The 26,885-nt window shown below is 51.1% G+C and overlaps 1 protein-coding gene across 4 annotated transcripts in view; it reads right to left on the bottom strand.

Annotated features, from left to right (window-relative positions):
- LTBP2 (latent transforming growth factor beta binding protein 2) overlaps positions 1 to 26,885 on the bottom strand; it is a 109,211-nt gene that overhangs the window by 59,622 nt on the left and 22,704 nt on the right. For all 4 annotated transcript variants that reach the window (XM_025295203.3, XM_025295205.3, XM_025295204.3 and 1 more), the window contains exon 3: positions 26,164 to 26,410. In XM_025295203.3, coding sequence (XP_025150988.3) covers positions 26,164 to 26,410 — 247 coding nt within the window. The remainder of the gene's footprint in view (positions 1 to 26,163; positions 26,411 to 26,885) is intronic.

Genomic DNA, 26,885 nt, shown 5'->3' with positions numbered 1-26,885 from the left:
GCTGCTGCAATTTCATCATAGGATAGTGGTTCTCAGACTTGCCTGGCACAAGACTGTCTGTCTGGGATTGCTCTAGGGAGGTCCTGGCAAAGTTGCCACGATGGTCTGAAACAGCTCTCTCTGGACTTCAGAACTCCATGGATCAGTAAAATTTTGAAACAAATTCAGGGGACCGACATAAATTGGCCAACTTTTTATTTAGGTAAGACATTAAAACACACACACAACTACTAATTATTACCACCAGCAAAGATGGGCTCGATAAAGGGCAGAAATGGTATGGACCTAACAGGAGCAGAAGATATCAAGAAGAGGTGGCAAGAATACACAGAAGAACTGTACAAAAAAGATCTTTACAACCCAGATAATCACGATGGTGTGATCACTGACCTAGAGCCAGACATCCTGGAATGTGAAGTCAAGTGGGCCTTAGAAAGCATCACTATGAACAAAGCTAGTGGAAGTGATGGAATTCCAGTTGAGCTATTTCAAATCCTGAAAGATGATGCTGTGAAAGTGCTGCACTCAATATGCCAGCAAATTTGGAAGACTCAGCAGTGGCCACAGGACTGGAAAAGGTCAATTTTCATTCCAATCCCAAAGAAAGGCAATGCCAAAGAATGCTCAAACTACCACACAATTGCACTCATCTCACATGCTAGTAAAGTGAAGCTCAAAATTCTCCAAGCCAGGCTTCAGCAATATGTGAACCGTGAGCTTCCCAATGTTCAAGCTGGTTTTAGAAAAGGCAGAGGAACAAGACATCAAATTGCCAACATCCGCTGGATCATGGAAAAAGCAATAGAGTTCCAGAAAAACATCTCTTTCTGCTTTATTGACTATGCCAAAGACTTTGAATGTGTGGATCACAGTAAACTGTGGGAAATTCTGAAAGAGATGGGAATACCAGACCACCTGACCTCCCTCTTGAGAAACCTATATGCAGGTCAGGAAGCAACAGTTAGAACTGGACACGGAACAACAGACTGGTTCCAAACAGGAAAAGGAGTACGTCAAGGCTGTATATTGTCACCCTGCTTATTTAACTTATATGCAGAGTACATCATGAGAAACGCTGGACTGGAAGAAACACAAGCTGGAATCAAGATTGCCAGGAGAAATATCAATAACCTCAGATATGCAGATGACACCACCCTTATGGCAGAAAGTGAAGAGGAACTAAAAAGCCTCTTGATGAAAATGAAAGAGGAGAGTGAAAAAGTTGGCTTAAAGCTCAACATTCAGAAAATGAAGATCATGGCATCTGGTCCCATCACTTCATGGCAAATAGATGGGGAAACAGTGGAAACAGTGGCAGACTTTATTTTGGGGGGCTCCAAAATCACTGCAGATGGTGACTGCAGCCATAAAGACACTTACTTCTTGGAAGGAAAGTTCTGTCCAACCTAGATAGCATATTCAAAAGCAGAGACATTACTTTGCCAACAAAGGTCCGTCTAGTCAAGGCTATGGTTTTTCCTGTGGTCATGTATGGATGTGAGAGTTGGACTGTGAAGAAGGCTGAGCGCCGAAGAATTGATGCTTTTGAACTGTGGTGTTGGAGAAGACTCTTGAGAGTCCCTTGGACTGCAAGGAGATCCAACCAGTCCATTCTGAAGGAGATCACCCCTGGGATTTCTTTGGAAGGAATGATGTTAAAGCTGAAACTCCAGTACTTTGGCCACCTCATGCGAAGAGTTGACTCATTGGAAAAGACTGATACTGGGAGGGATTGGGGGCAGGAGGAGAAGGGGACGACAGAGGATGAGATGGCTGGATGGCATCACTGACTCGATGGACGTGAGTCTGAGTGAACTCCGGGAGTTGGTGATGGACAGAGAGGCCTGGTGTGCTGCGATTCATGGGGTCGCAAAGAGTCGGACACGACTGAGTGACTGAACTGAACTGAATTTTATGAAAGAAAATATACTTCAATGGCAATAAGAAATATTTGAATAAGCTTGAAAGTGAAAGTCACTCAGTCGTGTCCGACTCTTTGCGACCATGGACTGTATAGGCCACAGAATTCTCCAGGCCAGAATACTGGAGTGGGTAGCCTTTCCCTTCTCCAGGGAATAAGCTTAACTTCATGGACATCTCACCTCATTGGCTTTTTTTCATTTCTTCATGAACTAACAAAAACACATGCTGGTCTCCATCACAGACCAGCATGGAACCAAGCAGGAACCACTGGGCTACATGATTCACCAAGATTTGCTCCAGCCTGAGAACGCTCGAGCTCTTTCAACCTATTTGGGAAGAAAACCTTCCAATTCCAGCTGGCTGGGATCTTCCGAGCTGAGTGAGAACTCCCTGGACAGTGTACACCCAAAATAATGCCACTCAGTAAACATGGTGCACTCACGTTCTACCCAGCACACTGGCTTCCTAACAGTGATGGAGAGGCGAGTGGGTGAGGGACCCTGTGCCCTCCACTTGACCCACTGTCACCGGATGCTTGGCTCCACTCTACAAAGGGGCTTCCACTCTGGTGGCTCAGACCAGAATCTGTCTGTAACGCAGGAGACCTGGGTTCAAACCCTGGGTCAGGAAGATCTCCTGGAGCATGGAATGGCTACTCACTCCATTATCTTGAGCCTGGGAAATCCCATGGACAGAAGAGCCTGTGAGCTACAGCGTATGGGGTCACAAAGAGTTGGACATGACTGAGCGACTAACACACATATACTATTTTGTTTACTAAATGTTCTGCTGCCAAAAGAAAGCTTAAAACACCACTACACGGTGCATTGAATAGTTATAGCTGCCATGGATAAAGCACTGAGCCAGGTGCTTTAAATGCATCACCTTATGTTATCTTACTGAATGAAGAAAGTAAGTTGCAGAATGTAACCCACCAGGCTCCTCCATCCATGGAATTTTCTAGGCAAGAGTACTGGAGTGGGTTGCCATTTTCTTCTCCAGGGGATCTTCCCAACCCAGGGATCGAACCCTGGTCTCCCACATTGCAGGCAGACACTTTACCGTCTGAGCCACCAGGGTATCCCATGTTATTTTATTGAATGAAGAAAGTAAGTTTCAGAATAATATGGACAGTATACTTCCAGGTTTTTGTTTGAAAAAAAAAAATTCTCTTTCTCCCCTACAGATATTTATAAGGGGATAGGAAAGGTCTGGAAGGATCTGTAAACAGTGGCTACCCCTTGGAGATGAGAGTGCCTGTATATGTGTAAACTTTATGTTTCCATATTTTTAGCTGTCTTTCAGTAAAAAAAAATTGTTTTTACAATTTTACAGTAAACATGTATTATTTTGTAATAAAAACAAATCAGTCTTTTCCCCCAGCAACTCCAATTTATAGAAAAGGAAATTGAGGCTCAGGAAAAGCATGATAAATGTGTGCATATTACTAGGATCCAAGGTGAACTCTGATGACTTACAGATGTATAGGAGTTCAGATGTAAGAAAGACCATGACATTTGAGCTAGGGCTTAAGAGTTGAGTAGGATTTTCACAGACAAAAATGAAGAGGAAGACATTCCACATAAGAAAATACATGAAGGCAGGAAGCACGGGTCATATTTAAGGAAGGATAATGAGCACAGTTGGATAAAGCACAGAATGGAGGGGAGGGAAGGAAAAAACATCCTTTCAATGCCTACCAGGTAGCAGACATCATTCTAGCTGTTTTACGTAACATATAATTTACTTGTCCAGACAACCCTATGATCAAAAAATCTCTACTTGGCCAAAACTGCTTTAAACAAAGTAAAAAGACAAATGACAAAATGGGAAAAACATGTGCAATTTATATCATGTTTTTATATACAAAGAACCAATCTTCATAAGATTTAAAGAGCTCCTAGAAACAGAAAAGACAGACCAATAGCCGTAGAAGAAAAATCAGCAAAGGAATATGAACAGTTCATGGGGGGGTGGGGAGGGAAGACCCATAAATTTCTTCAATATGTGAAAATATGCTCAACTTTTCTCATTCTGAGATGTGCAAATGGAAACAACTCAGGTAGCCTTTTTCAATCCATAAGATGAGCAAGAAGTCCAAAAGTTTAATAACAGATTAATTTGGTGAGATCCTGCAGAAACAGGTAATCTCAGATGCTGCTGGTAGAAATGTTCATCGATACAGCCGATATCGAGAGCAATTTGGCAACGCCCATCCACACCCCACCTGATAGCCACCTGAGGCGAAGAACTGACTCATTGGAAAAGACCCTGATTCTGGGAAAGACTGAAGCCAGGAGGAGAAGGGGACGGCAGAGGATGAGACGTTTGGATGGCATCACCAACTCAATGGACATGAGTTTGGGTAAACTCCGGGAGTTGGTGATGGACAGGGAAGCCTGGCATGCTGCAGTCCATGGGGTCGCAAAGAGCGGACACGACTGAGCAACTGGACTGAACTAAACTGAACTGAACTGATCCACACCCCAGTGCATCGATGCTTTGCCCCTGCAGGTCCGCCTGCAGCCGCCCTGTCCCTCCCACTCCGTGGCTGGTGCACCCCACACTGGCTTCTCTTGGACGGAAGGCCACCAACTCACAGGCTCCTCCCACCACCATGACCACGAAACTAATGACTGCCGGAACCGGAAGTTTAAAAGCCCCACCCCCTCGCCTCAAGGCAGGACAACTCTCCAAGCTCCACCCTCAGTTAGGCCTCGGCTTGATTTTCCCAGAACCAGTCCTTGCTTGGCTCTGTCCAACTTCCCATTTTGTTTCCCTCTCCCCACAAAAGCACACACCTCAATTGATGTTCCAGCTCCACCTCTAGGGGAATCTGCCCTAAGACACTTGTAAATGTCCACAGTGATGGATGAACAAGATCATTCACAGAAGCCCTGTTTCCTAAGAGCAAAATATTTTGTAAAGAATAGATACAATGTAAGTGTCCCTCAGTAGGAGGCTGGTTAAACAAACTAAGAGACACCCATGGGATGGAGTCCTATGCCCTCAAAACAGAAGGACACAGCTCTTCTACATCCATAGGAAAAGCTCTCCAAGATACATAGAAAAATGAAAAAAAAAAAAAAAGCCTAAATCTGGCCCACCGACTGTTTTTGTACAAACTGTGACTTAACAATCGTTTTTTATATTTCTAATGGTTGGAAAAAATCAGAAGAATATTTCATGACATGAGAAAGAGATATGAAATTCAAATTTAAGTTTCCATAAATACATTTTAATTGGAACCCAGCCACACTCATTGTCTACAACTGCTTTTGCTCTACGATGGCAGAGCTGAGTAGTTGCAGACACCATATGTTGCACAAAGCCTAAAATATTTACTATCTGGCTTTTTATGGAAGAAGTTTGCTGACTCCTGCTGTGGGGCATGTAAACTTTTGTGTAAAAATAGAGAAAATAAGGATACATGTTGAATTTATTTGCATATTCCTAAAGCAACCTTGGAAGGATACCCTGGGAATTAATAAGTGGTTTCCTCTGTGTGTATGCGTGTGTGTGTGTGTGTGTGTGTGTGTTGAGGTGGGGAGTGGGAAGTGGGTGGTAGGGGGATAAATGAGTGCTACAATTTAATGAATGCTTGCTCTGTGCCAGGCTGTGTGCCAACAGTGCATGTCACATGCATTATCTCACGAAACCCTCTCCATAATCCTAAGAGTTACTCATTATCCCCATTTTACAGTCAAGAAAACAGAGGGCAGGGAAGTTCTGAAGATCGCAGAACTCGTGAGTACTGAAGCCAGGTTAACAAACCAGGTAAGTTTATGCTCAAGCTGCCCTACCACTTATCATTTCTCCATTGCCATTTCACTGAGGCTGTGAGAATAGGTTTGGGTTCATATGGTCAAGGGCCTGAAATATCAGGGAGGTGTCTGGGCTGCATTGCATGGGTCAGGGGGAGTCCCTAGAGATTTTGGAGCAGCCCACCCCCTTTCACTCATTCAAGAAGAACTTACTGAATGCCTGCCACGTGCCAGGCATCCAGGTCCAAGGATGGAAAAGACTGTCTTGCCCTCTGCCCCAGTGGAGACTGAGCAAGGGAATCAGCACTCCAGCAAAGGTGTGAGGGTACAGGGGGAGCCATATACCAGCCTTGAGATGCTAGTGGTCTTCAAGCAGGGCTGGGACATGATGGGATGGGCTTTTTGAATGTTTATTATTCTGATGAAAGATTGCCTGCTGGTGGATAGACCAGAGAGGGGAGGGCTGGAGGCCAGCTGGAAGTCTTTGGCTATGGTCTAGGCTAGTAGGGACCAAGGACGGGACCAAGAAGAGGGCATAGATTCAGAGGATATTTCATACATAAAGAGTTCCCAGCTGTGGCTCAGACGAATGGGTGGAGGGTGATCCAAGAGCCAAGATCTCAAGGAGAGAGCCAAGAAGTGGCTCAGTTTGGGACCTGATGAGTGCTGGTGTCTTAGGATGGATGTTCCGATGGAAACACCTGGGCTGCAGCACTCAGGAAAGAGGCTGGGGCTGCAGACACAGTCAAGGGAGTCCCGGTGGAGAGCTGGGGGTTCAGGGATGATATCATTCCAAGAGAGTATGCATAACAAACCAGTCCAGAGTTCCGCTGCTGGACTGAGGCATTGCGTCTGCTTCCACGTCTCAGTTTCAAAGAGGGAAATATGTTAATGAACAGACGAGTCTCAGTGTTGGGTTTTGCTTCCATCAATTTGCCTCCAAACTTTGGCGTCTGCTACTGCTTGTCTGCTAGCACACGATAAAGCCAATGAACAAGCAGTAAAGGAATACTGACGGGAAAATGTGGCAACAACCCATTGTACTTCACTCGACGGCTTGCTCTTTTCAGGGCTCCGTGCATGAGCCTAGAGCCGGTTTTTTATCTAGCGCACACAGACGACAGTCATAGTTTCTGCTAATAAAACTGTCCCCAGCCCTATTCATGGAATTGATTGCATTGATCGTTCATGGTATTGCTTATGACTGCCAGGTCCTCTGACATGGAAACCCTTCGAGAAACACGGGAGTAAAAGAGAAAATAAAGGCGGGCAGAGGAGGGGCCTGGGAATCAACAATGCTGGCATTGAAGAGGTAGAAGGGCAGAGAAGGGAACACCAAGACAGGAGGGCGTGGCTCCAACTCATGGCCTTCTGCTTGGAGGCATGCTTCTGGCCTTCCTGGGACTGCAAGCCTGCTCTTACAGGTGAACACGCCTTGGCACCTCCCAAGGGGCTCAGTCTCCCCTGAGAATCTGGGTCCTGGGGAGGCAGTGGGGAAGCCCTCACAATACTTTGCTCCCTCTCTCCTCCTCGGTGGCCAAGCAGGCCTCACACCCAGTTCACAATCAGATGACCCTTGTGCCAAATCCCCAGAGACCCAAGGGAGTGCTTCCAGACATCACACTCTAGCCCCCTGCTGCAAATCTACCCTGCCTCCACAGAGAACAAGGGGACACCCAGCTCTGGGGGGCGAAGAAGAGGGGACACTATGGCCTTGTCATAGAGCCAGGAGCCTGCTGATTCATGGCGATGTTTTGTCTGGGAGGCCAAGCAGGTGAGGCCTAGGCTTGGCTAAGACAGCGGCCACTCCCCAGCCTCTGGGTATCACAGTTGCCAGAGTTGGTGGGTTCCCAGGTGTCACGGTAAGGAGGGGAGAACTTGAACTCTGTTCCACTTGTCCTAGACAATAATAATGAACATTGGTTGTGCTGTGTACTAATTGTTATATTTGCACTATGTCATCTAATCTTCACAACCACTTTAGGGGCTAGCTACTATTATTCACCCATTTTTCAGAAAATGAAACTGAGGCACAGAGAGGTTAAGGACTTGTCCAGGATCATTTAACTGGAATCACACTGTCCAATAGGACTTCCTGTGACAGTGGAAATGCTCTATAGTCTGCGCCCTCCGATATGCTAACTACTAGCCTCTTGTGGCTTTGAAGCACTTGGAAATGTGATTAGTGTGACTGAGTAACTGAGTATGACATTAAATTAAATTTAAAGATGGCTTCCCAGGTGGCTCTAGTGTTAAAGAACCCACCTGCCAATGCAGGAGACGTAAGAGACCCGGGTTCAATCCCTGGGTAGGGAAAATCTCCTGGAGAAGGGAAAGGCAACCCACTCCAGTATTCCTGTCTGGAGAATCCCACGGAGAGAGGAGCCTGGTGTGCTACAGTCCATAGGGTCACACACAGTTGGACTCGACTGAAGTGACTTAGCACACACACACAAATTTAAATAGTCCCTTCATGGCTAATGGCTACTGTATTGGACAGCGCAGTGTAGAAAGTGGAGGAGTTGGGAGTGGAACCCCCAAAATCTACTCTGGCCTGGAGCCGTGTGGTTAGAAGTTTCCCCTGGCTACCTTCACTACATTCTTTGTTCCCGGGCACTTGGGTTCCCTGGTGGGCCTGGCCTGGGGGAATCGGCACCCTCCTAAACCTTACTCTCCTGCCTCCACACTGTATTATCCGTCATCAGATGGCAGGAGGATGTGGCAGGAAAGAGACGGGATTTCCAGAAGACATGGTCCCAGGATCATGTCACAGGGAGCAGGTTTCAGCATGGCTTGAGGAAGGACGTGGCTCTAAAAAGCCACGGTTGCCCCAGTGACATGGTGGTCCCTGGAGAGACAGGACCATCTTGTCCCAGGAATCGAATAGCTCCCTCCTCCCATACCAGAAAGGAAACAGCAGGCATTCCCGCCCGGGATGGGGCTCTGGGCCCGTGACATTTGAGAGACAAGGGAGGTGACGTGGTCAGTGGGCTGATCCCGGGGGACTCAGGCCTTCCCCGCCCCCGCTGTCTGGCCCTAGGATGCTGCCTCGCCAACACTGGCACCCCCATGCCTCGCTGCCCTCCCAAAAGGTCCCCCCACGTATCTCCAGACCTTCCCTGCTGCTGGTCCTGCTGTGCCCACTCACTTGACTCCTTTGGGCCCACTGGTCAGCCTGAGGTCCCTACCCAGCCCCACCCAGCCCCACCCGGGTGGCTGCCTGTGAGTCACCTCCCCCTGCTCTGAGGTCTGCGCCTGGAGTTTTCTCTGAGGTCACACCCAGGTCCGAGAGGTCTGAAGCTTGCGCACAAGCACCCAGGGGATGCCCCTGCCAGGCTGACGGATAGGGAGGGGGCGGAACTCGGGGACCCTCCCTGCCCAGAACTGTACCCAACTCTGCTCCCTGCGGCTTGAGAGAGAATGCAGTGCCCTGCTTCCTTGCGGGCAGACAAGAGTCAGAGGCTGGCGGAGCTGTGCATGGAGCTGTGCACACCCGGAGACTGAGGCCTGGCTCCCGCTGCTGGAGCAGCCTTACGTGGGTGCTGCCTCAGTCTCCCAGTGGTCCAGAAACCTCTCTGAGACTCACTGCACTCTACTCCATGGACCCCTGATGCCTCGGTCAACTGTAGACGTTTTACCGCTGAGCAGGCGGCCCGCCTCACCAGCTGCGCAGCCCACGACTCTTGAGGCTGCATCACCCTTTTCCTCTCCTGGAGGGGCCAGGCAGCTGGGCAGGAAGCCAGAGAGGCTGCCCAGGCCCAGAGATCACACCTCAGGCACTTCAAGGGGGCAGAGCAGGGAGGAGAAGGCGCCCTGAGGGGCTGCCCAGGGTCCCAGGACATGCTCCTCAGTTTCTACACAAACGTCGTTTTGCCCAAGTGGGGACCTGCCAGGCAATCACCTTTTTTCCTCCTTCTGGTCCAACAGGACCATCCAAAGGGCTGTGGTGTGGCCAGGGACACAGACCCCCAGGGGGAGAGGAGGGGCCTGGATCATACCCTCTTTATGTCTTTCGTGGAGTCCTCACAATGCTGGGCCCACAGCTGTGCTTGTGTGCTAAGTCGTTCAGTCATGTCCGACTCTTTGTGACCTTGTGGACTATAGCCCACCAGGCTCCTCTGTCCATGGGATTCTCCAAGCAAGAATACTACAGTGGGTTGCCATGCCCTCCTGCAGGGAATCTTCCCAACCCAGGGATTGAACCAACATCTCCTGTATCTCCTGCATTGCAGGCAGATTCTTTACCGCTGAGCCACCAGGGAAGCCCCAAGGATGACAATACATAATAGCAAGTAGCTACACAGCGCTTGTATTTGCCAGGTACTTTTCTAAGCACTTTATAAATGAATTTAATCGTCATTATATGAGGAAGTGGGTATTATTATTATGCCTGTTTTACAGGTGAGGCAGAGTTGCTAGGTATCTTGCCTAACGTCACACAGCCCATAACTAATAGAGCTGGGCATCGGACACAGGTGACCTGCCTCTGCATCTGGTCCCGGGGCCTGTACACTAAACCTCTGCCTAAGTCCAGGCCTTATGTTTTGAATCTCATGTACAAAAGGGAGGCCTGGAAGGCAAGTGTTTTTATCAGGGAGGAACAAGATTAAAAATGGTCTCTTAGGAAGGCAATCCTGCAACGACTCCTCCCTGGAGCCCACCCTGCCTGGACAAGAGCACTCTCCTCCCCCACCCCCACCTCCTAGGGCATTTGTGGTTCCCCCCAGGGGTGGCGGGGGTGAGGTGGTGAAGTCTTGGAGCCACAGGACTCCACACACACCCACCTGGGTCAAGTAACTGCTGTGCTTACGGCGTCCCAGGAGCGGAACAAACATCACCTGAGAAAGGCCCCCAGCGCCCTGGGAGGCGGGGCTCATGCCCCAGCACCTGTGGGGCACATTGGCTGTGGAGGCGGTAAGTCGCTGGCCCCCAGCTCATGGGTCTCACGGGTGGCAAAACCCAGGATCCAAACCAGGCCTACTGGACTCCAAAGCTCATTGCGCTCCTCCCTCCACTGCACCTCCACCCTCGCCACAAGCTGGCGTTGTATGAATTCCAAAGAAGTGCAAGAAAAAAGGAAGAAGCTGGGGAGGTAAAGAGGTGAAGGAAAGAAAACATGAGTCAGGGCCTTTGGGCACAGATCAGAGGAGGAGGAGAGGCCTTTAGGGTGGGGAGGTTGAGCTTGGACCTCTTCCCAAAGCCTTTAGGAACTTGGTAATCGGACCTCTCACCACCACCAAATTGGCCATGAGATACCCACCTCCTGAATCCGGAGCTCCCAGCCTGTGGTCTCCGGGACCCATCTCTCCCTTCCATGTATACCCACCCCCAGCATACACACACACATACACACACACAGACAGCTTAGCTGGCCTGCCTAATTGGACAGCAAACACAGGCCTGCAACCTCAGATGAGTTTACCCACTTCTGGACCTGCCCGAACAGGCTTGCTGTAGACAGAGGCAGCTGGTGCCTGGGTCAAGGATATACTTCTCAGGGGCTGGTCAAAGTCTTGGCAGCCTGCAACCAGCCTGCCCTACCAGGGTCTGGAACTCCACCCTGGGACCAGATTTCTAAAAGACCTGGGAAGAAGCCTTCGCTCATCCCAAACCTACCAACTGATTATGTGCGAGACATCTGCTTGAGGCACTTCATTTTAAAAATTTTACTAGGCTCTTTATGCTTGAGAGCTACTTAATTAGTGCAATCCTAGGTTATAAAAACGATCACTTTCTGTTTTACAGAAGAGAAAACTGAGGCACAGAGAGAGAAGCGGTTTATTTGCCCACTCTCACCAACAGCAGGGAGGTGCTGGGATGGGGTCTCAAAGCCTGAGTGCTTGACCTTTGCTGGATGGCATTCCCCAACCTGCTGCTTACCCTTGACTATGACGGGAAATCTCACTGGGACCAGAGACACCTTCAAGTAGTCTGGGCAAATTCTCAAGAGTTTCCAGTTACTCCTGTTGCTATAAACAAAGGTCTCAGTAACCCCAAAGTTTGGGGACAAATAAGATGAGTGCCATTCATAGGACACTTAAAAGGTGCCAGATTCATTTATGCATATTAGTAACTCTTCCTGACAGTTCTATAGTGGTGAGTATCCCCATCTTACAGATGAGAAAACTAAGGCTTGTGAGATCAAATCACTTGTTCTGGACAGCATAACTGTTAAGTGGCTGAGCTGAGAGTCTAACCCAGACTTATCTAGCTATAAGGCATAAATTATGTCACGATTGCTCCCTCACACACTGTTATTGCCTGCTGTATGGGCTCTGACCTTGACCCAAGGACCTCAGAAAAAGAAAGCAATGTGGAATCAGCTTGGTGCCCAATGGTGTGGCTTGCCCAGGGTCTCAAGAGGATGCCCCCACCCCTCAGAGGACCAGATGCTCTCCAGAGGCCTCAGAAGACCCCCACCCATTGCTGGCTGCGTGCACCCTTGGGTGAACAGGTCAGGTAGCAGTGAGGAGTTGAGGCTCCAGGAGGAAACCGCGGTGAGGGCGACCAACTGGAAGCAGAAATATGGTAGCTCCAGAGGTTTTGATTTGCAATTTTCATTTTGCAAGGAATGGAGATTTTTTTTTTTTTTTTCAAAAAGCACTGGACTTCCTTGAATTTTAGACCTTTCACAAATATTTTTTTAGGACAAAAAAGAAGAAAAAAAACCCCCACAAAATGCCTGTCACAGCTACTCACTTCCACAATGAATCACGGACACAAAACCACAGCTATGTGGCTAACAAAGAAACTATGTGTTTTCACATCTCGTTATTGGAAATCATTTAGCAATCTTTGCTATGTCATCTGCAGACAGACAGACGGATGCACAGACACACCCCTCTGAGTCCTAAGTCGCCAGTCGTACAACCACGGTCATCGGATGACTACATTTCACCCATTTTCCCTTTCTAATCCTTTTCTGGAAAATTACCCTACAAGGCTTAAATCTTCCTCCTTAGCTGCTCTCCAGAGGTGGGGTGTGGTGTGTGTTTGTGCACGCGTACACACACACACACGTGTGTGCATGCCAGTGACTGGAGGGGGAAGGCTAAGACACCAATTCAGTTAATTCCACAAGTGGAAACAAGTATACATTTTCAGACTCCCTTTTTTATTGCTGTTATCATAATAGCGCTGTACTTTGGTAAAGTGATTTCCACCTGGGAAGCTTACAGTGCCTTTTCTGACAGTGGCAAATTAATTAACTGATGGCAGATTTACAGATTGCATAACTGGAAAAACTACTGGACTCATAAATCAGAAACTTCCTCTGAGTCCCGGACAAGAGGTGAAACCTGATATATATTTGAAAACCTTGAGCTCAAAAGGAGAATTCACAGGACCTGAAAAATCTCCATTATGATTTTTGAGGCATGTTCTCTCTGTACAGCTTTCCACCCACTCCCTGTCTCTCCCTTTCTCTCTCTCTCTCTCACACACACACACCCACATCAGAGGGCAACATTCCCTGAGCAGCCACAGTTCCGTACAAAGCAACCGGATGGGAAGGACATTCCCCTGGGGCATGTGAAAAACAGAACTGACTGTCTTCCAGTTCCCTTCTGGCTTCATCCCTCCCTAACCTTTCCTTTCAGACAAAAATCCTAGAGGACTTTGGTCAGTTAAATGCTATGAGTACAGCCACAAGCTTGAAATGTTTGTTGTTACTACTTTTTTAAGTCAGATGCTGGAAACTGCATATATTAAAACGTTTTAATGGCCCCAACAATCTCCTCCAGGCTTTCTCGCCAGCTTTCTGGAATTTTCTGAAAAAAACACAAAATGCCTTGCCAAGTCCTCAGCAGCTCCCACACCAAGCTGGCTGCTCTGCGCTTGCCTGAGTTCACCTGCTCTTGAGTTATTTAGCAAAATGGCCATGAGCACGAGATCCAGTCTTGATTGGAGTTGGGCTGAAATGCCCCTTCCTGTCAGTTTCTTCCTTGTGGAGTATCCTTCTCATAGGATCATTGTGAGCATTGGCTAAGGGGCTGGGTATCTCCCACTTGCCCTTATGGACTTCTCTTCACCCCACTCTGGGCTGTAGGAGGTTCCTTTGCCCTCTGTCTTCCAGTCCTGCTCAGCCCACATGGGACCCCAGCAAGAGGGCAGAGGGAGTGGAGGTATTGACCCTCTAGTTCCCTCCTGATGGACCACTGTGGGCGTGGGCTGTGGGGTGGGGGGCTCTATTCCTCTGCCAGAGGCCTGTTGTGGTCCCTGCCTGTGGCTACTCTGGGTTCCGGTAACCACTGACCCCTTGCCCCTTAGACCTGCAGGGCTCAGGGTTTCCCGATACTCTGCTTCCCTTGTTGTTTCCTCTGACCTGTTTCTGCCTTTGCAAATAGACCCTTTATCAAACTGCCCTCTTGGAGTGTGCCATCTGTTTCCTGCTGGAACCCTGACTGTTACAGACAAGAGTCTCAGCTCTCATGTATTGAGCACTTAGTTATGTGACTCAGCACTTTATCCACTTCGACTCATGGAGGTGAAGAGATTTGCACAACATCAAATGGCTGGTGAGCAACAGAATCAGATGACATGAGGTCTGACTCATGACCCGTGCTCTTAACCTCTGTGCCGTACGGGTATTAACTGAAGTGGTGCCTGTAGAGTGCTTTGCATGGTAGGGCTGGCTGACTCAATAAGGCTCCGTCAATGGTAGGTTAAAATAGCAACCGTGCCACACTCAGAAAACCCACAGTCCTAAATTCTACTCCAGCATAACACTAGCCCAACCCTAACCACAGAACAAAGGTTGAAACCGCATTCTAATACCACACGAAAGTCGTACCCTGATCCAACCTAACCACCACCCCATCGTGAGCTAGAACCTCACCTCGACCACAGACTTCCTGTCAATTTCCTCCTCAGGGCGTATCCTCCTCAGTGGGTCATTGTGAGGACTGGTTAAGGTGCTGGAGATCTTGCCCCTGGGGACCACTCTCCACCCCACTCAATCGGAAACCAAACATTCCTCACTGTACCCACAAAGCTAGACACCCACTCAGGGTGAGGCTAGGATGAGGGCTGTGGGGAGCATTGGGGAGCCTCCCTGCCCCTCTGTGCCTGGGAGCTTGCCTGAGACGGGTACACCTCACACCCCATCCATCTGTACTCCCTTCACTGGGCTCAACAAGGACATTTGTGCAGCATCCACTTCCCGTGTGTCACTGACTTTGGTGAGACGAGAACCAGGAGAGGCAGGTAGCTCAGCTACACAATGCCGGGAGCAGAGCAGGGGCCAGTAGATCCTGCTGGTGGTGATGATGAAAGGAGAATTAGAGGAGGAAGATGCTTTCTCCATCACTCGGCTGCGGGCTCTGGGGCAAATTGGAGGTAAACAGCTCCTATCTTAGAGATCTGCAGAGAGCTGGGGCCAGGGCTGGGCCAGGTAGGAGACCCTTTCTGAAACCCAACCTAGGGAGGGTCCTGATAATCCTCGACTCTGGGATAATCCTAGAAAAGGGGCTCAGGCAGCCTTCATCAGAGATTTCGGGGCCCCCTTAGGTCAGATGTCCGCCTTCAAGCTTCAGTATGAGAGGGAGGAAGAGAAGTGTGCAGGAAGCAGAAACCATTTTCCTTGAATCCGCCCACTTGCTCTGGGTGGGAATGAAGAGGTATTAGAAGGCCCCAGGCCCCCTTCTTCTTTGAGCACTCAGAGGCTGGAGCCTGGCCTCTTCATCAACCCAGAAGTGTCTGCCCTGGGCCCAGCGTGGTGGAAGGAACAGGCGTGCAGGCTCTGCTGCTTGGAGAGAAGGTACACCAGCCCCGCCCTCCTCACGACCTCTGTCGGACCCCGTTGGCCTAGAGCGAAAGCCTTGCAAGACTGTCCACCTGGAGCCTGTGTCCTTTTGTTTTCACGCATAGGTACCCTAAGGCCAGCCATGGCCCTGAACTCCGTGGCCCTCGGGTATTTGTGTGGGTTGGGGAGGTGCATGTCTGGACCCCACAAAGTCTAAAGGTCCACTTCACTTTTGGAGAGATATAGGAGGGGCCTCAGCAGTCAAACCCAGCTGGAGAGGACTGCCTTGAAGCAACACTTTTTATGGGGTAAATGGGAGTCACTTTCCTCCTGGGAAGAAGCCAAGTCCTGGGTCACCACATACAGTTGCACAGGCTGTGCACTGCACAATTCTTGGAGTACCTGTCATAGAGACTATGATGTGACAGATATCTGGGGTGTAACTAGGGGCTGGAAGATCCAGCACACACAGCCTGGCCCCTTCTCTCTGCAGTGGAAACAGAGCACTTCAGACCCACCCCGTACTCCAAGCAGTTTCTGCCTGGCAGGGATAGGTGGGGCTGGCAGGGGTTGAGTGCCAAGGGACCATGCAGAAACCTTAATGTGGCCCATGTTTCCAGAACCCTCTGCAAACAGCATGGAGGTGGGGACAGGGAGGTGAAGGAAGCTTTCAGCTGAGACACAGGTCTCTTCTACTCTCTTCAAAAAGCAGCAGCAGGGCTTCTGTGACTTCAGACTTGGGAAAATAAAACCCTTTCCATTTGTTCTGGCCGGAGGCCCACGAGGGAGCGTCTCCCTGACTCCCCTCTGAGCCCTCCCTCTTCCAAACCTGCAGCCCCAGGGAAGAGCATTCATGGGACTCTTGTAAGGCCTAAGAGATAGAAGGAACCGGGAGGAGACCCCTTTACAGCTGCCTCAGCACCCACCAGACTCCTGGCACTCCTAAGGCTCTGCTAAGCCCTACTCTGTCTGCGCTCCAGCCACCCTTAGGAGAGAAGCATTGCTCTCCACTTGCCTGGCTCCAGACTCCTGAGGCCAAGGGGCACAGGGTGAGCAGGTACCCACCTGCTGGGAGGACTGGGAGAGCCCCTTTCTGATCAACAACGTGCCAGGGGATGAGCTGAGGGTCCGCTCGGAAGGGAAGGGACCTGAGACCAACTTTCCTAGCTCCAGGCAGCAGCAGAAGATACATGGTGATAGAGACGTTCATTCAGTAGATATTATTTATTTGTTGAGTGCTTACTGTATGCCAGGTACTGTTCCAGGAGCTGGGGATATGCCACTGAACAAAAGAGCTCACATTATACTTGGGGAAAAACAGACAATACACAATAAACATATCAAGTAAATTTTACATGTTCTGTTAGAAAGTGGAAAATGGAAAGTAATGTGGAAATTAAAAACCAGATGAGAGGATGCTCAAGTTGGAGGTTTACGATATTAAATAGTAAGAAAATAGGAGATATCTCCCCTTTGGGAAAGAGCCAGGTTCAGGGTTACCATGCACAGTGGCGCAGATTGTGTGCTGGCTCAGAGGCCATAATGAAGCACATCCCCAAGTGTTGAGTCCAGTGGCTTAGGCTAATTTTAAAAGGTTAAAACTTTACAGAGGTAGTCAACCTGCTTCTGAATGCGACTCAGGCATGTATAGGGAGCATAAGTAAATAACCCAGCCCACTGCCAGGACTGCTAAATAACAGCAGTAATCAGCATTTGCAAGGCACATTACAGTTCACACATCCATCTTTCACCCACATTATTTTAGTTAATCTTCGCAACCTTCCAGAAAGGAAAGAAAGATCCCTCCCACTTTACAAATAGAAACATTGAGGCTCAGTGAAGTTAAGTGGGTTGTCCAAGGTCCAAGACTAGTTAGAGGCTTAGCTTGGAAGTCAAATTGCATACTCTGGTTCTAAATCTTTTCAAAATAGTATAGTCAGATCCTAAGGGTTGGGGAATTCCAGAAAATCCCTAGGGGGCAAGCCTGGGGCTCAGAGTTATAAAAACAAATCAGGAAGGAAAAAAAAAAAAACACTAAAAAAAGAAAGAAAAGAAAAGGAAGGAAGGAGTTCAACCCCCGGAGGTCCTGAAAACTTGACTCACTCAGGATTGTGGGGCTGAGTCAACAGAGCAGAGAGGCGCCGCTTGATGGCCTTGAGGGAGCAGGTGATGCAGGATAAAAGATGCAGGCTGATGAAACCCACTGCAGCCTTGAAAAGGAGGACTGGAAGCTTCCTGTCAGGGAGAGCTAAGATCTGCCCGTAGCAGATGAAAGGCAAGACGTATCCTTGTCACCACCGTGAGAGTGGGTAAAGGGAGAATAAGCACATTTCACTATCGGGGATAGAAAATGGCCAAGCTGTCGGCCAGAGTCTGACACCGCTAGCTCTTGACCTCAGAGAAAATCCACTTGTTGCTTCTCATTTACAAATATGGAAACTGAGGCTTGGGGAGGACGAAGGGCTTTTCCAAGGTTTCCTAGCGTGAGTCCATCTCTCATCAGGCCCTGGGTGTATCAGAGACTAATCTTGGGCCCAAGGGACTGGAATGAAAAGGAGAGAGGACCAAGAGGGGATCGTGTTGCCCGCAGGAGCGAGCAGGATGTGGCAGGATGCTGGAGCCCAGAGCGGCAGAAGGCAGTAGGAGGGAGGAGGCTTCAGCTGGAGCCAGGCTCGGAGGACCCCGGCAAGCCTTCCGCCTGCCCCAGAGGCAGGATCTCCTGGGTCCCGGGACAGGCCCGCTACCTAGCTGCCAATCTTTGTCCTGCCTCAGTTTCCCCTTCTGTAAGCCCAGATTGTGGGTTGGAGAAAAAAACTGCTTCTGGCAAATGGGTATCTCACTGATTTGTCATAAACATGAGAAGTAGGCAGGTACGGTAAGGGATTTTTTTCTGGACACCCCACTAATCACTCTCTGTTCATTATTTCAAGGAATTCTCACAGCCACCCCAAGAGATGGGCATCACTGTTTCCACTTCAAAGAACTTGAGTTGCAGTGAGGTAAAGCGACTTGCATGATAGTTTTCAAGGACACTAGGGTTTAAATGCTGCCGGACCCCAAAGCCCAGTGCTTTCCCAGCACACACACAGCGGGGTTGCCTCCTTGCACCTGCTGCCCTGTCCCCAGGGACCTGGTTTGATTCCAGGTCATTGATCTCCTGGCCAAATGCCTTGTTATTCTGTTAGGAAGGACGCCTGGGTCCCCGCTGCGGTGGCTCACGGTGCAGACTGGCAGGGACCAGCCCTTGGGGCAGAGTCCCTACAGCCCCTGCAGGAGGCCTGGGCGCGAGGGGAGGCAGCACCTCCTGCAGGAAGTCTGCAGGCTCGCTCTCAGCCAGAGCAGGTTAAAGGTCACACATCAGGAAGTCCCCAGGGGCCAGAGTGGAGACATGGGGCTGAAGGACGCCAGGGGTCCTCCCTAGGAGGCAAGTTCTACACCTGCCCACCCTGCAGGCACACACAGCCACACGTGCCCAGTGGCACAGCCAGGCCTGAGTCAGGAGGTGCCCCAATGCCCCTGCCCTTCCTCCCTCTCCCCACAGACGAGAGCCCCGAGAGGCCCGGCACACCCCCCGAGCCTTGTTAGCAGGACGGGGACTTTGGGAACCCACCACAGGGTTTGTGAGAAGTGAAGATGACGGGGAGAGAGTCGAGCTGCCCTCAGCCCTGCTGGCTCCCCTCCGTTCTAAGCCAGTTGTGTTCAAGGTGCTGGAGACACATCGCAGAGAAGAGAGAGAAAACCCCGTCCTCCTGGGCCTGACATTTTACTGAGGTAAGAAAAAAGAATAGTTGGGTAGGGGGTAGGGAGTGTTTGGGGGTGTGCAGTTTCAAATCAGAGGAGAAACAGAGACACAGACAAAGAGAATAAATGTATGGACACCAAGAGGGGAGGGGGGACTGGGATGAACTGGGGGACTGGGACTGACACATACACACTGTTGTCGTGTAGTCGCTAAGTCGTGTCCGACTCTTTCGTGCCCCCATGGACTGTAGCCCAACAGGCTCCTCTGTCCACCGGATTTCCCAGGTGCAAATACTGGAGTGGGTTGCCAGTCCCTTCTTCAGGAGATCTTCCCGACCCGGGGATCAAACCCACGTCTCCTGCATCGGCAGGCAGATTCTTTACCACCGAGCCACCAGAGGAGCCCATATATACACCACTGCTTCTGCTGCTTAGTCGTTCAGTTGTGTCTGACTCTGTGCGACCCCATGGACTGCAGCCTGCCGGGCTACTCTGTCCATGGGCTTCTCTAGGCAAGGGTACTAGAGTGGTTTGCCATGCTCTCCTCCAGGGGATCTTTCTGACTCAGGGATCAAACCCGGTCTCCTGCATTGCAGGCAAATTCTTTACTGCTGAGCCATCAGGGAAGCCCCATATATATACTACTATGTATAAAATCCATAGAAGAAAATGGCAACCCACTCCAGTATTCTTGCCTGGAGAATCCCAGGGACAGAGGAGCCTGATGGGCTGCGGTCTATGGGGTCACACAGAGTCGGACACGACTGAAGCGACTTAGCAGCAGCAGCAGCAGCAGCATAAAATCCGTAACTAATGAGAACCTACTGTATCGCTCAGGGAACTCTACTCAGTGCTCTGTGGTGACCTAGATGGGAAGGAAATCCAAAAAAGAGGGAATATATGTATACATATAGCTGATTCTGACCCCTAAAACCTTTTGATAGAGGATGCAGTGGTTGGATGGCATCATCGATTCAATGGACATGAACTTGGGCAAACTCTGGGAGATGGTGAGGGACAGGGAGGTCTGGAGAGTTGCAGTCCATGGGGTCACAAAGAGTCAGACACGACTTGGTGACTGAACGAATGACAACAATAGCTGATTCATTTTGATGTACAGTAGACACCAACACAACAGTGTAAAGCAACTGCACTCCAATAAAAAAAATTTAAGAAAAATAAAATCAGGTGAACGCGTCCAAGAGTCCCACTGAGAAGGGAAGACTTGGAGTGGGAAGGAAGTGAGCCCTGTGCATATGTGATTGGGAAGAGGGTTTGATGTAGGTTGAATTGGGTGCTCCTCTGCCCCAACAAAAGGTCTGTTGAGGTCCTAACTGCCAACCTGTGAATATAACTTTATTTGGCTATGGGGGGGAGTGGTTCAAATGTCATTAGTTAGAGTTAGATGAGATTCTACTGGATTAAGGTGGACCCTAAATCCAGTGACTGGTATTCTTATAAGAATCCCCCCCCCAACACACACATACAAAATACAGCATGTATTTTGAGAGGCAGAGACTAGGCTGAGGCAACTACAAGCCAAGGGACTTGTAGGATTGCAGGCAGCCTTCAGATGTTGGGGGAAAGCATGGAACAGATTGTCCTCAGAGTTTCTAGAAGGAACAGCCCTACCAAGACTTTAATTTTGGGCTCTTCCCTTCTGAACTGTAAGAGAATACATTTCTGTTATTTTAAGCCACTCTGTTTGTCCTTATGGCAGCCCTAGGAAAGGAACACAGTGTTCCAGGGAGGGGGTACAGCAAGTGCAAAGGCCCTGAGGTGGGAGCATCTCTGGCATATTCCAGGGAAAACCCACTGGCCCATCTGGCAGAAGCAGAGTAAGTGAGTGGTAACAGCTGGTGTTGGAGATGTTTGGGGGCCAGATCACTCATGTAGGGCCGCCTTTGTGGCATGTCCTTGATCAGAGGAGCTGTGACCCTGCAGGTGGAGGGTCCCAGCTGGAATGGCTGCAGTGTGTGGGTGTGGCTGGCCCCCATGGTCTCTGTCCCCTCAAGTTATGCCTTTGAATATGTTACATGAAATGGCAAAAGGAAATCGAGTTTGCAGGTGGAATTACAGTTGCTAATTAGCTGACCTTAAAATAGGGGGTGTCCTGGCTTATCCAAGGGGGCCCATGTAATCATATATGCCCTTAAAAGTGGTAGAAGAAGGCAGAGGAGTCAGTGAGAGATTCAGCTGGAAAGGGAGGCAGAGAGGAAGAGTTAAAACATGAAGCGTTCACCCGCTGTTGCTGGCTTTGAAGATAGGAAGGTGGCAACAAGCCAAGGAATGTGGGCGGCTTCTAGATGTGATGGCCCTCAAGTGACAACCATCAAGGAAGTGAGGACCTTAGTCCTACAACTGCAAGGAAGTGAACTGTGCCAACAAACAACCTGAATGAGCAAGAAAACAGATTCCCTCCGCACCCGGCCCCCCGCCCTGGAGCCTCTGGGAACTCAGCCCTGCCGACCCCTTGCCATTAGTGTGGTGAGCCCCATGTCAGATGCTGACCTATAGAACTGAAGGATCATATATGCAGCATTGTTTTAAACATCTAACTTTGCAGGGTGTGCAAAGAGGAGAGATAGAGGAGGAGAGGGAGAGATGGACAGGAACAGTGGAAAGAAGCCTGCCTTCTCAGGGAACAGTCTACTGAGAGCCATCACCATGGGGCTCAGAGCTTCCCAGACATTTCTCCTCCGGTCCCGCCAGTCCTCCTCAACACTGTCCCCCTTGTTGCTGCAGTGCTGACCAAGCCCGCCGAGGATGTCCCCAGGGCCCTGCCTCTACATCCTCAGGCCAGACTAAGAAGCAACCCCAGTGGAGGTCCCTCCCATTCTGAGAAATGTTGTGATGCCTCCCCTCCCCACTCCCCCATAGGGCTGGTGAGAATGGTCCTGGTGGAGAAGCCAAGCCAGCCAGAAACCACTACTGATGCCACTGCTGGATCACACCACCCCTGAGGCTGGGCTCTGGTTTCTCCCCAGAGCAGGTCGGCACACGCACACACACAAGGCGTCCCAGTTGTTGGCCTGCTTTTTGCCACTCAGGTCCCCATAGCAAAGAGAACTGGTCCACTGATGGTTAACACATACTGAACACTAACCCGTATCTTATTAGTGCTCACATTAGGCACCGTACTAAATGCTCTACTCACATGGTCTCATTTCCTCCCCTCTGCAATCCCATTAGGAGGAGATATTGACTCAGAGAGGTTGGGATATTTGTCTGATGTCACACAAAAGTGTTAGTCACTCAGTTGTGTCTGACTCTTTGTGACCCCGTGGTCTGTCCATGGGGATTCTCCAGGCAAGAATACTGGAGTGAGTTTCTGTGTCTGTCTCCAGGGGATCTTCTCAACCCAGGGATCAAACCCGGGTCTCCTGCACTGCAGGCAGATGCTTTACCATCTGAGCTACCAGGGCTTCCAGGGTGGCTCAGTGGGTAAAAAACCTGCCTGCAGTGCAGGAGATGCTGGAGATATAGGTTTGATACCTGGGTGGGGAAGATCCCACTGGAGAAGGGCACTGCAACTCAGTCTAGTATTCTTGCCTGGAGAATCCCATGGACAGAGAAGCCTGGCAGGCTACAGCCCATAGGTCGCAAAGAGCTGGACACAACGGAGTGATTGAGCACAGCAGATGTCACACAGCTAGCTGGTAAATCCAGAACTGGACTCCAGGAGTCTCTGAATCCAAACTACAGTCTTAGACCCTCACACATCAAGGTGGGAGGGGGTCCATGGACCAGCAGCATCAGCATCACCTGAGATCATAATAGAGAGGCTGACCCCAGACCTGCCAAATCAGACGCTGCATGTTAACAAGTTCCCATGTTAACAAGTTAACATGAGTCACACGTCACTGCAGGCTGAGAAGCAGGGGTGTGAAGCACTGTTTTCCAGGCCTGCTCGTCCTAGGTTGTCCTAACCACCTCCTTCCCCCAGTCTCCTGAGGCTCTTTCCCAGCTGCCTGGCTCCTGCTCCCCAGGTGCGGCAGGCTCTCTGCCCAGCCTGGGGAAGAAGTCTGAACCTGAGTCTCAGAGGGAGTCTCCGGGCCTCTGCAGCCAGCCCAGGCTGCAGCTGGACAACATCAGTCCACGTCTGGCTCTCGTAGGGCGTGCTGCCCGCTGCCCGAGGTTCTCCCATGCGCCCCCCACCACCGCCCCCTCGCATCTTCCTTCTGAGACACAAGTCCCTGGCCTCTGTCTAGTGCTGTCCTGAAGGTAGCCTCTGGCCGTCACCAGCCCCTGCAGTGTCTCCCCGCCCTGCTCATTTTGCACCCCACCCTCCTCGAGTGCCCACTGCATTTATGTCACCCCCTTTATCTGGACACCAAAGGCCTGTCCAAGTTGCCATCAGGAGAGAGGCCAGAGGCTGCTTGGGAAAGCTGGCCAGGCTCACAGGAAACGTCTGACACCACCAGGCAAGTGGGACTTGGCCTCCCAAAGCAAAACACAGCTGGGCCGACAGCGGGCTGCTCGGACTTTCCCAGATTTCATGGCATTGAGGCGCCAGGGCAGAGAGAGAGAGACCGTGCTGGCCTGGAGGCTGTAGCTCATTAAAAACATCACAGTAGTCCCTGGCCAGGGAGCCTGTGAAGCTCAGAAAGGACAGCCCTGCTGTGGGGCCGGAGACCTCACCCCGGGCCTTCGTCCTCCACTGCCTCCCACTTATGCGGGACCCTCCCCAGGGACCAAAGCCTCACAGAGTTCGTCTTCCTCCCCTCCCGGCCTCCTCCTCTCCCCAGCATCGCGCCTCATCCGTGTTCTCCTTCAGCTTGTGTTGACTACAGAGTGCCGGGGGTAATGTGAGGCACCAGACACGTCCATGAACGAGGAGGACGCGGTGGTCCCTGCCCTCAGGGAGCTCCTGGTCCAGGGAGCAAATGAACAGACCATCCTGAGGCCAAGTAAGAAGTGCGGCACCCGGGAGCCGTGGCCCCCTCCTCACGGCAGCGGGGGCGGGGGTGCCCTTGGTTCCCGGGCAAAGTGAGGGCTCAGGGCCAAGCGGGCCCTTTGTGAGGTCACTCTTAAGTTGGGACCAAGCGACAGAAAGCCATGCAGATGGAGTGATTTCTGCAAGGCGGCGTTGTGGGGACATCCAGCCTGAGACAGGCGCTGACTTCCAGGGTGCAGGCCGTACAGGCTGATTGCAGACACAGGGCACAGACTCCAGGGATGTGGGCCAAGCATGTGCTGCAGGAGGTCAGAGCTGGGCAGACACGACAGAGGGGATGCTTTCTGGAGGAAGTGGGACTGGGCTTTGAAAAAGAGGAGCTGGAGAGGCTGGGAAGACAGGGCAGGGGATGTCAAACAGTTCCAATTCAAGGATCCAAGGGGACAGAATGACCTGCCAAGCAAGCACCAACACAGAGGGATAAATGCACTATAAAATGAACAAATCCCACAAGCCAAAAGAAGCTTCGGGGAGAGGGGCAGGGGGAAGCCCAGCTAGAAGGATTCTGCTTCCATCCTGCTTCCAGGACCGGCCCTGGAGCTGCCACCCCTGGGGCTCCTCCAAGTGCCTTTGCACCAGGCCCGCCCACCTTGGACTCAGAGCTGGGACCCATTAGAACAAGATTCAGGCCCTGCCCAGCTGGTCACAGCCAGGGCCAGGCGGTTCACCGTGCCCCCTGCCTTGCCCACCTGGCCCTTAGCTCTGCCTCTCTCTCTGCTCTGGCGTCCCAAGGCCTTGGCCAAAGAGTTGGGCTCTTCTGGCTTTGACTTTGGTGCTCCCTAGGCCTTGACCCAAGTTCACCCTTCTGCTTTTTTCTGCTCCTGGCTGCCCTCAAAAACCACGTGCTCGCTTGGGTGGTGAAACACCCCTACCAAGACCCTGGTCTGTCCCCGCTCTCCTCCTTCAGAGTGGCTGGACAACCTCAAGCTCCTTTCCTTTCTCTCCTGAGCTTTCCCACTGGGGACCTGGCCTCGAGGTCAGCCTCCTCCTGCTGGTTCTGTCAGCCTCCTCCGGGAGGGCAAATCCTTTTTTTCCCCTGAGTTCAGCAAGACAAGGGTCAAACATTTCAGAAAGAACTTCCTTAGTAGGAAGCAAATGGAAAAACTAACCTGAAAAACCAAAAAGAAAACACAGCCCCCAGAAATGGACCAGTTTACCAAAGTTCAGACTCCCTGTCCTGAGCTAGGAAATGTCTGGCCAGGTTGGCTGGCAAGTAGGCCAGGGACTTCTGCCCGAGAACACCCCCTTCCCACTTCTTAGCCTTCTGCCTTCCACTACATGTTCCTGCAGGCGGCTCCAAGGAGAGAGGCTGCTAGCACCGATGGCAAGAGAGCTGAAATGGCTTTTTAAAAACTTTTTATTTTTTATTATTTTTTTTGGCGGCACAGCATATGGCATCTTAGTTCCCCGACCAGGGATCGAACTCGTGGCAGTCAAGCAGAGTCTTAACCACTGGACCACCAGGGAAGTCCTGGAAGGGTTTTTTTTTTTTTCTGGTAGAGGAGTCCTTCCCGCATTGCATGGACCACAGGTAGAAAAGAAGGAAGTGGAGGAGAAACATTTATAGAGTTTTCTCTGTGCCAGGCACCCTTCTAAACACTTTCTTCTTATTAATGAATTTAATCCTTACAATTCCATGGTTATCATCATCGTCATTGTCCCCACCTTACTGATGAGGAATCAGAGAGGTAAGTAACTTGCCCAAGGTCACCCACCTAGGAAGTGGCAACCAGGATTTGAAAGCAGAGAGCCTGGGTCCAGGCACATGCCCTCCTCGTCTTTCTCCCAGGACCTGGAGGGTAGCAGCTCCCCTCCCACCGCCACCATGCAGTCCAGTCTGCCAGAGCCTGTGCCAACCCTGAAACCTGCAGACCTGCTTGCCACCCCTCCGGCGGGGCCGGGGGAGGGGAGGAGAGTCCCTCTGGCCGTCTCCACCAAGGTGTTCACCAAACAGGCGGAAGGCAGAAGCCCCCCCCCAGAGAAGCTGCACACCCTCCCCCCAAAGAAGGGAGAGCCTGCTGAGGAAGGGGACTTACCTGGCCCGCTGCAGCTGTGCCGCTGGGGGGCGCACTCTGGCCGTGGTGCTTTCTCTGGCCACACTGCTCCTGCGCAGGCTGGGGGGTCCCTCGGCCGAGCGTCGGGGTGCTGGCCTGGAGTTCTGGGGGTCGAATTCCTCCTCAGGAATGACCTCTTCGCAGCGGGCTCCACGGAAGCCTGAGCGGCACACGCAGAGCTGGGGCCGGCTGCAGGAGCCCCGGTTCTGGCAGGGTGGCTGGCACACGGCTGCGGAGACAGGGAGAGGGTGAGGGCCGCCCAGCCGTGTTCAGACCACCGGTCAAAGACTGCGTGACCGGCCGCACCCCCGACACCGTGTTCTACACACGCTTAGCGCTCCCTGTGCGTGGTCTGTCCAGCTGGGGACTGGCCTGCGGGCATGGTTTCCTCTTCTCTCCTCTCAGCCTCTGTATGTGCTGTGTCCCCTCCTGGGGCTCTCTCCTGTTCCTCTCCACTAAGTCCTGCTGTTCCTTCAAGGCCTCCCTGCCCCCATCCCAGATGACCTGCCTCCAGGTACTGCTCCCTCCTCTGAACCACGGTGCACAGCACTCATGCCCGACGGGCCACTGTCGGTCTGTCCATCTGGGCTCGTGCTCAGTTGTGTCCAGCTCTTTGCGACCCTTTGGGCAGTAGCCTGTCAGGGTTGCCATTTCCTCCTCCAGGGGATCTTCCCGACCCAGGGATTGAGCCCGCATCTCCTGTG

This window comes from Bubalus bubalis, chromosome 11 (assembly GCF_019923935.1).
Source record: "Bubalus bubalis isolate 160015118507 breed Murrah chromosome 11, NDDB_SH_1, whole genome shotgun sequence".
Classification (NCBI taxonomy): domain Eukaryota; kingdom Metazoa; phylum Chordata; class Mammalia; order Artiodactyla; family Bovidae; genus Bubalus; species Bubalus bubalis.
The sequence above is the reverse complement of the archived record's forward strand: the minus strand, read 5'-3'. Positions and strand labels throughout refer to the sequence as shown.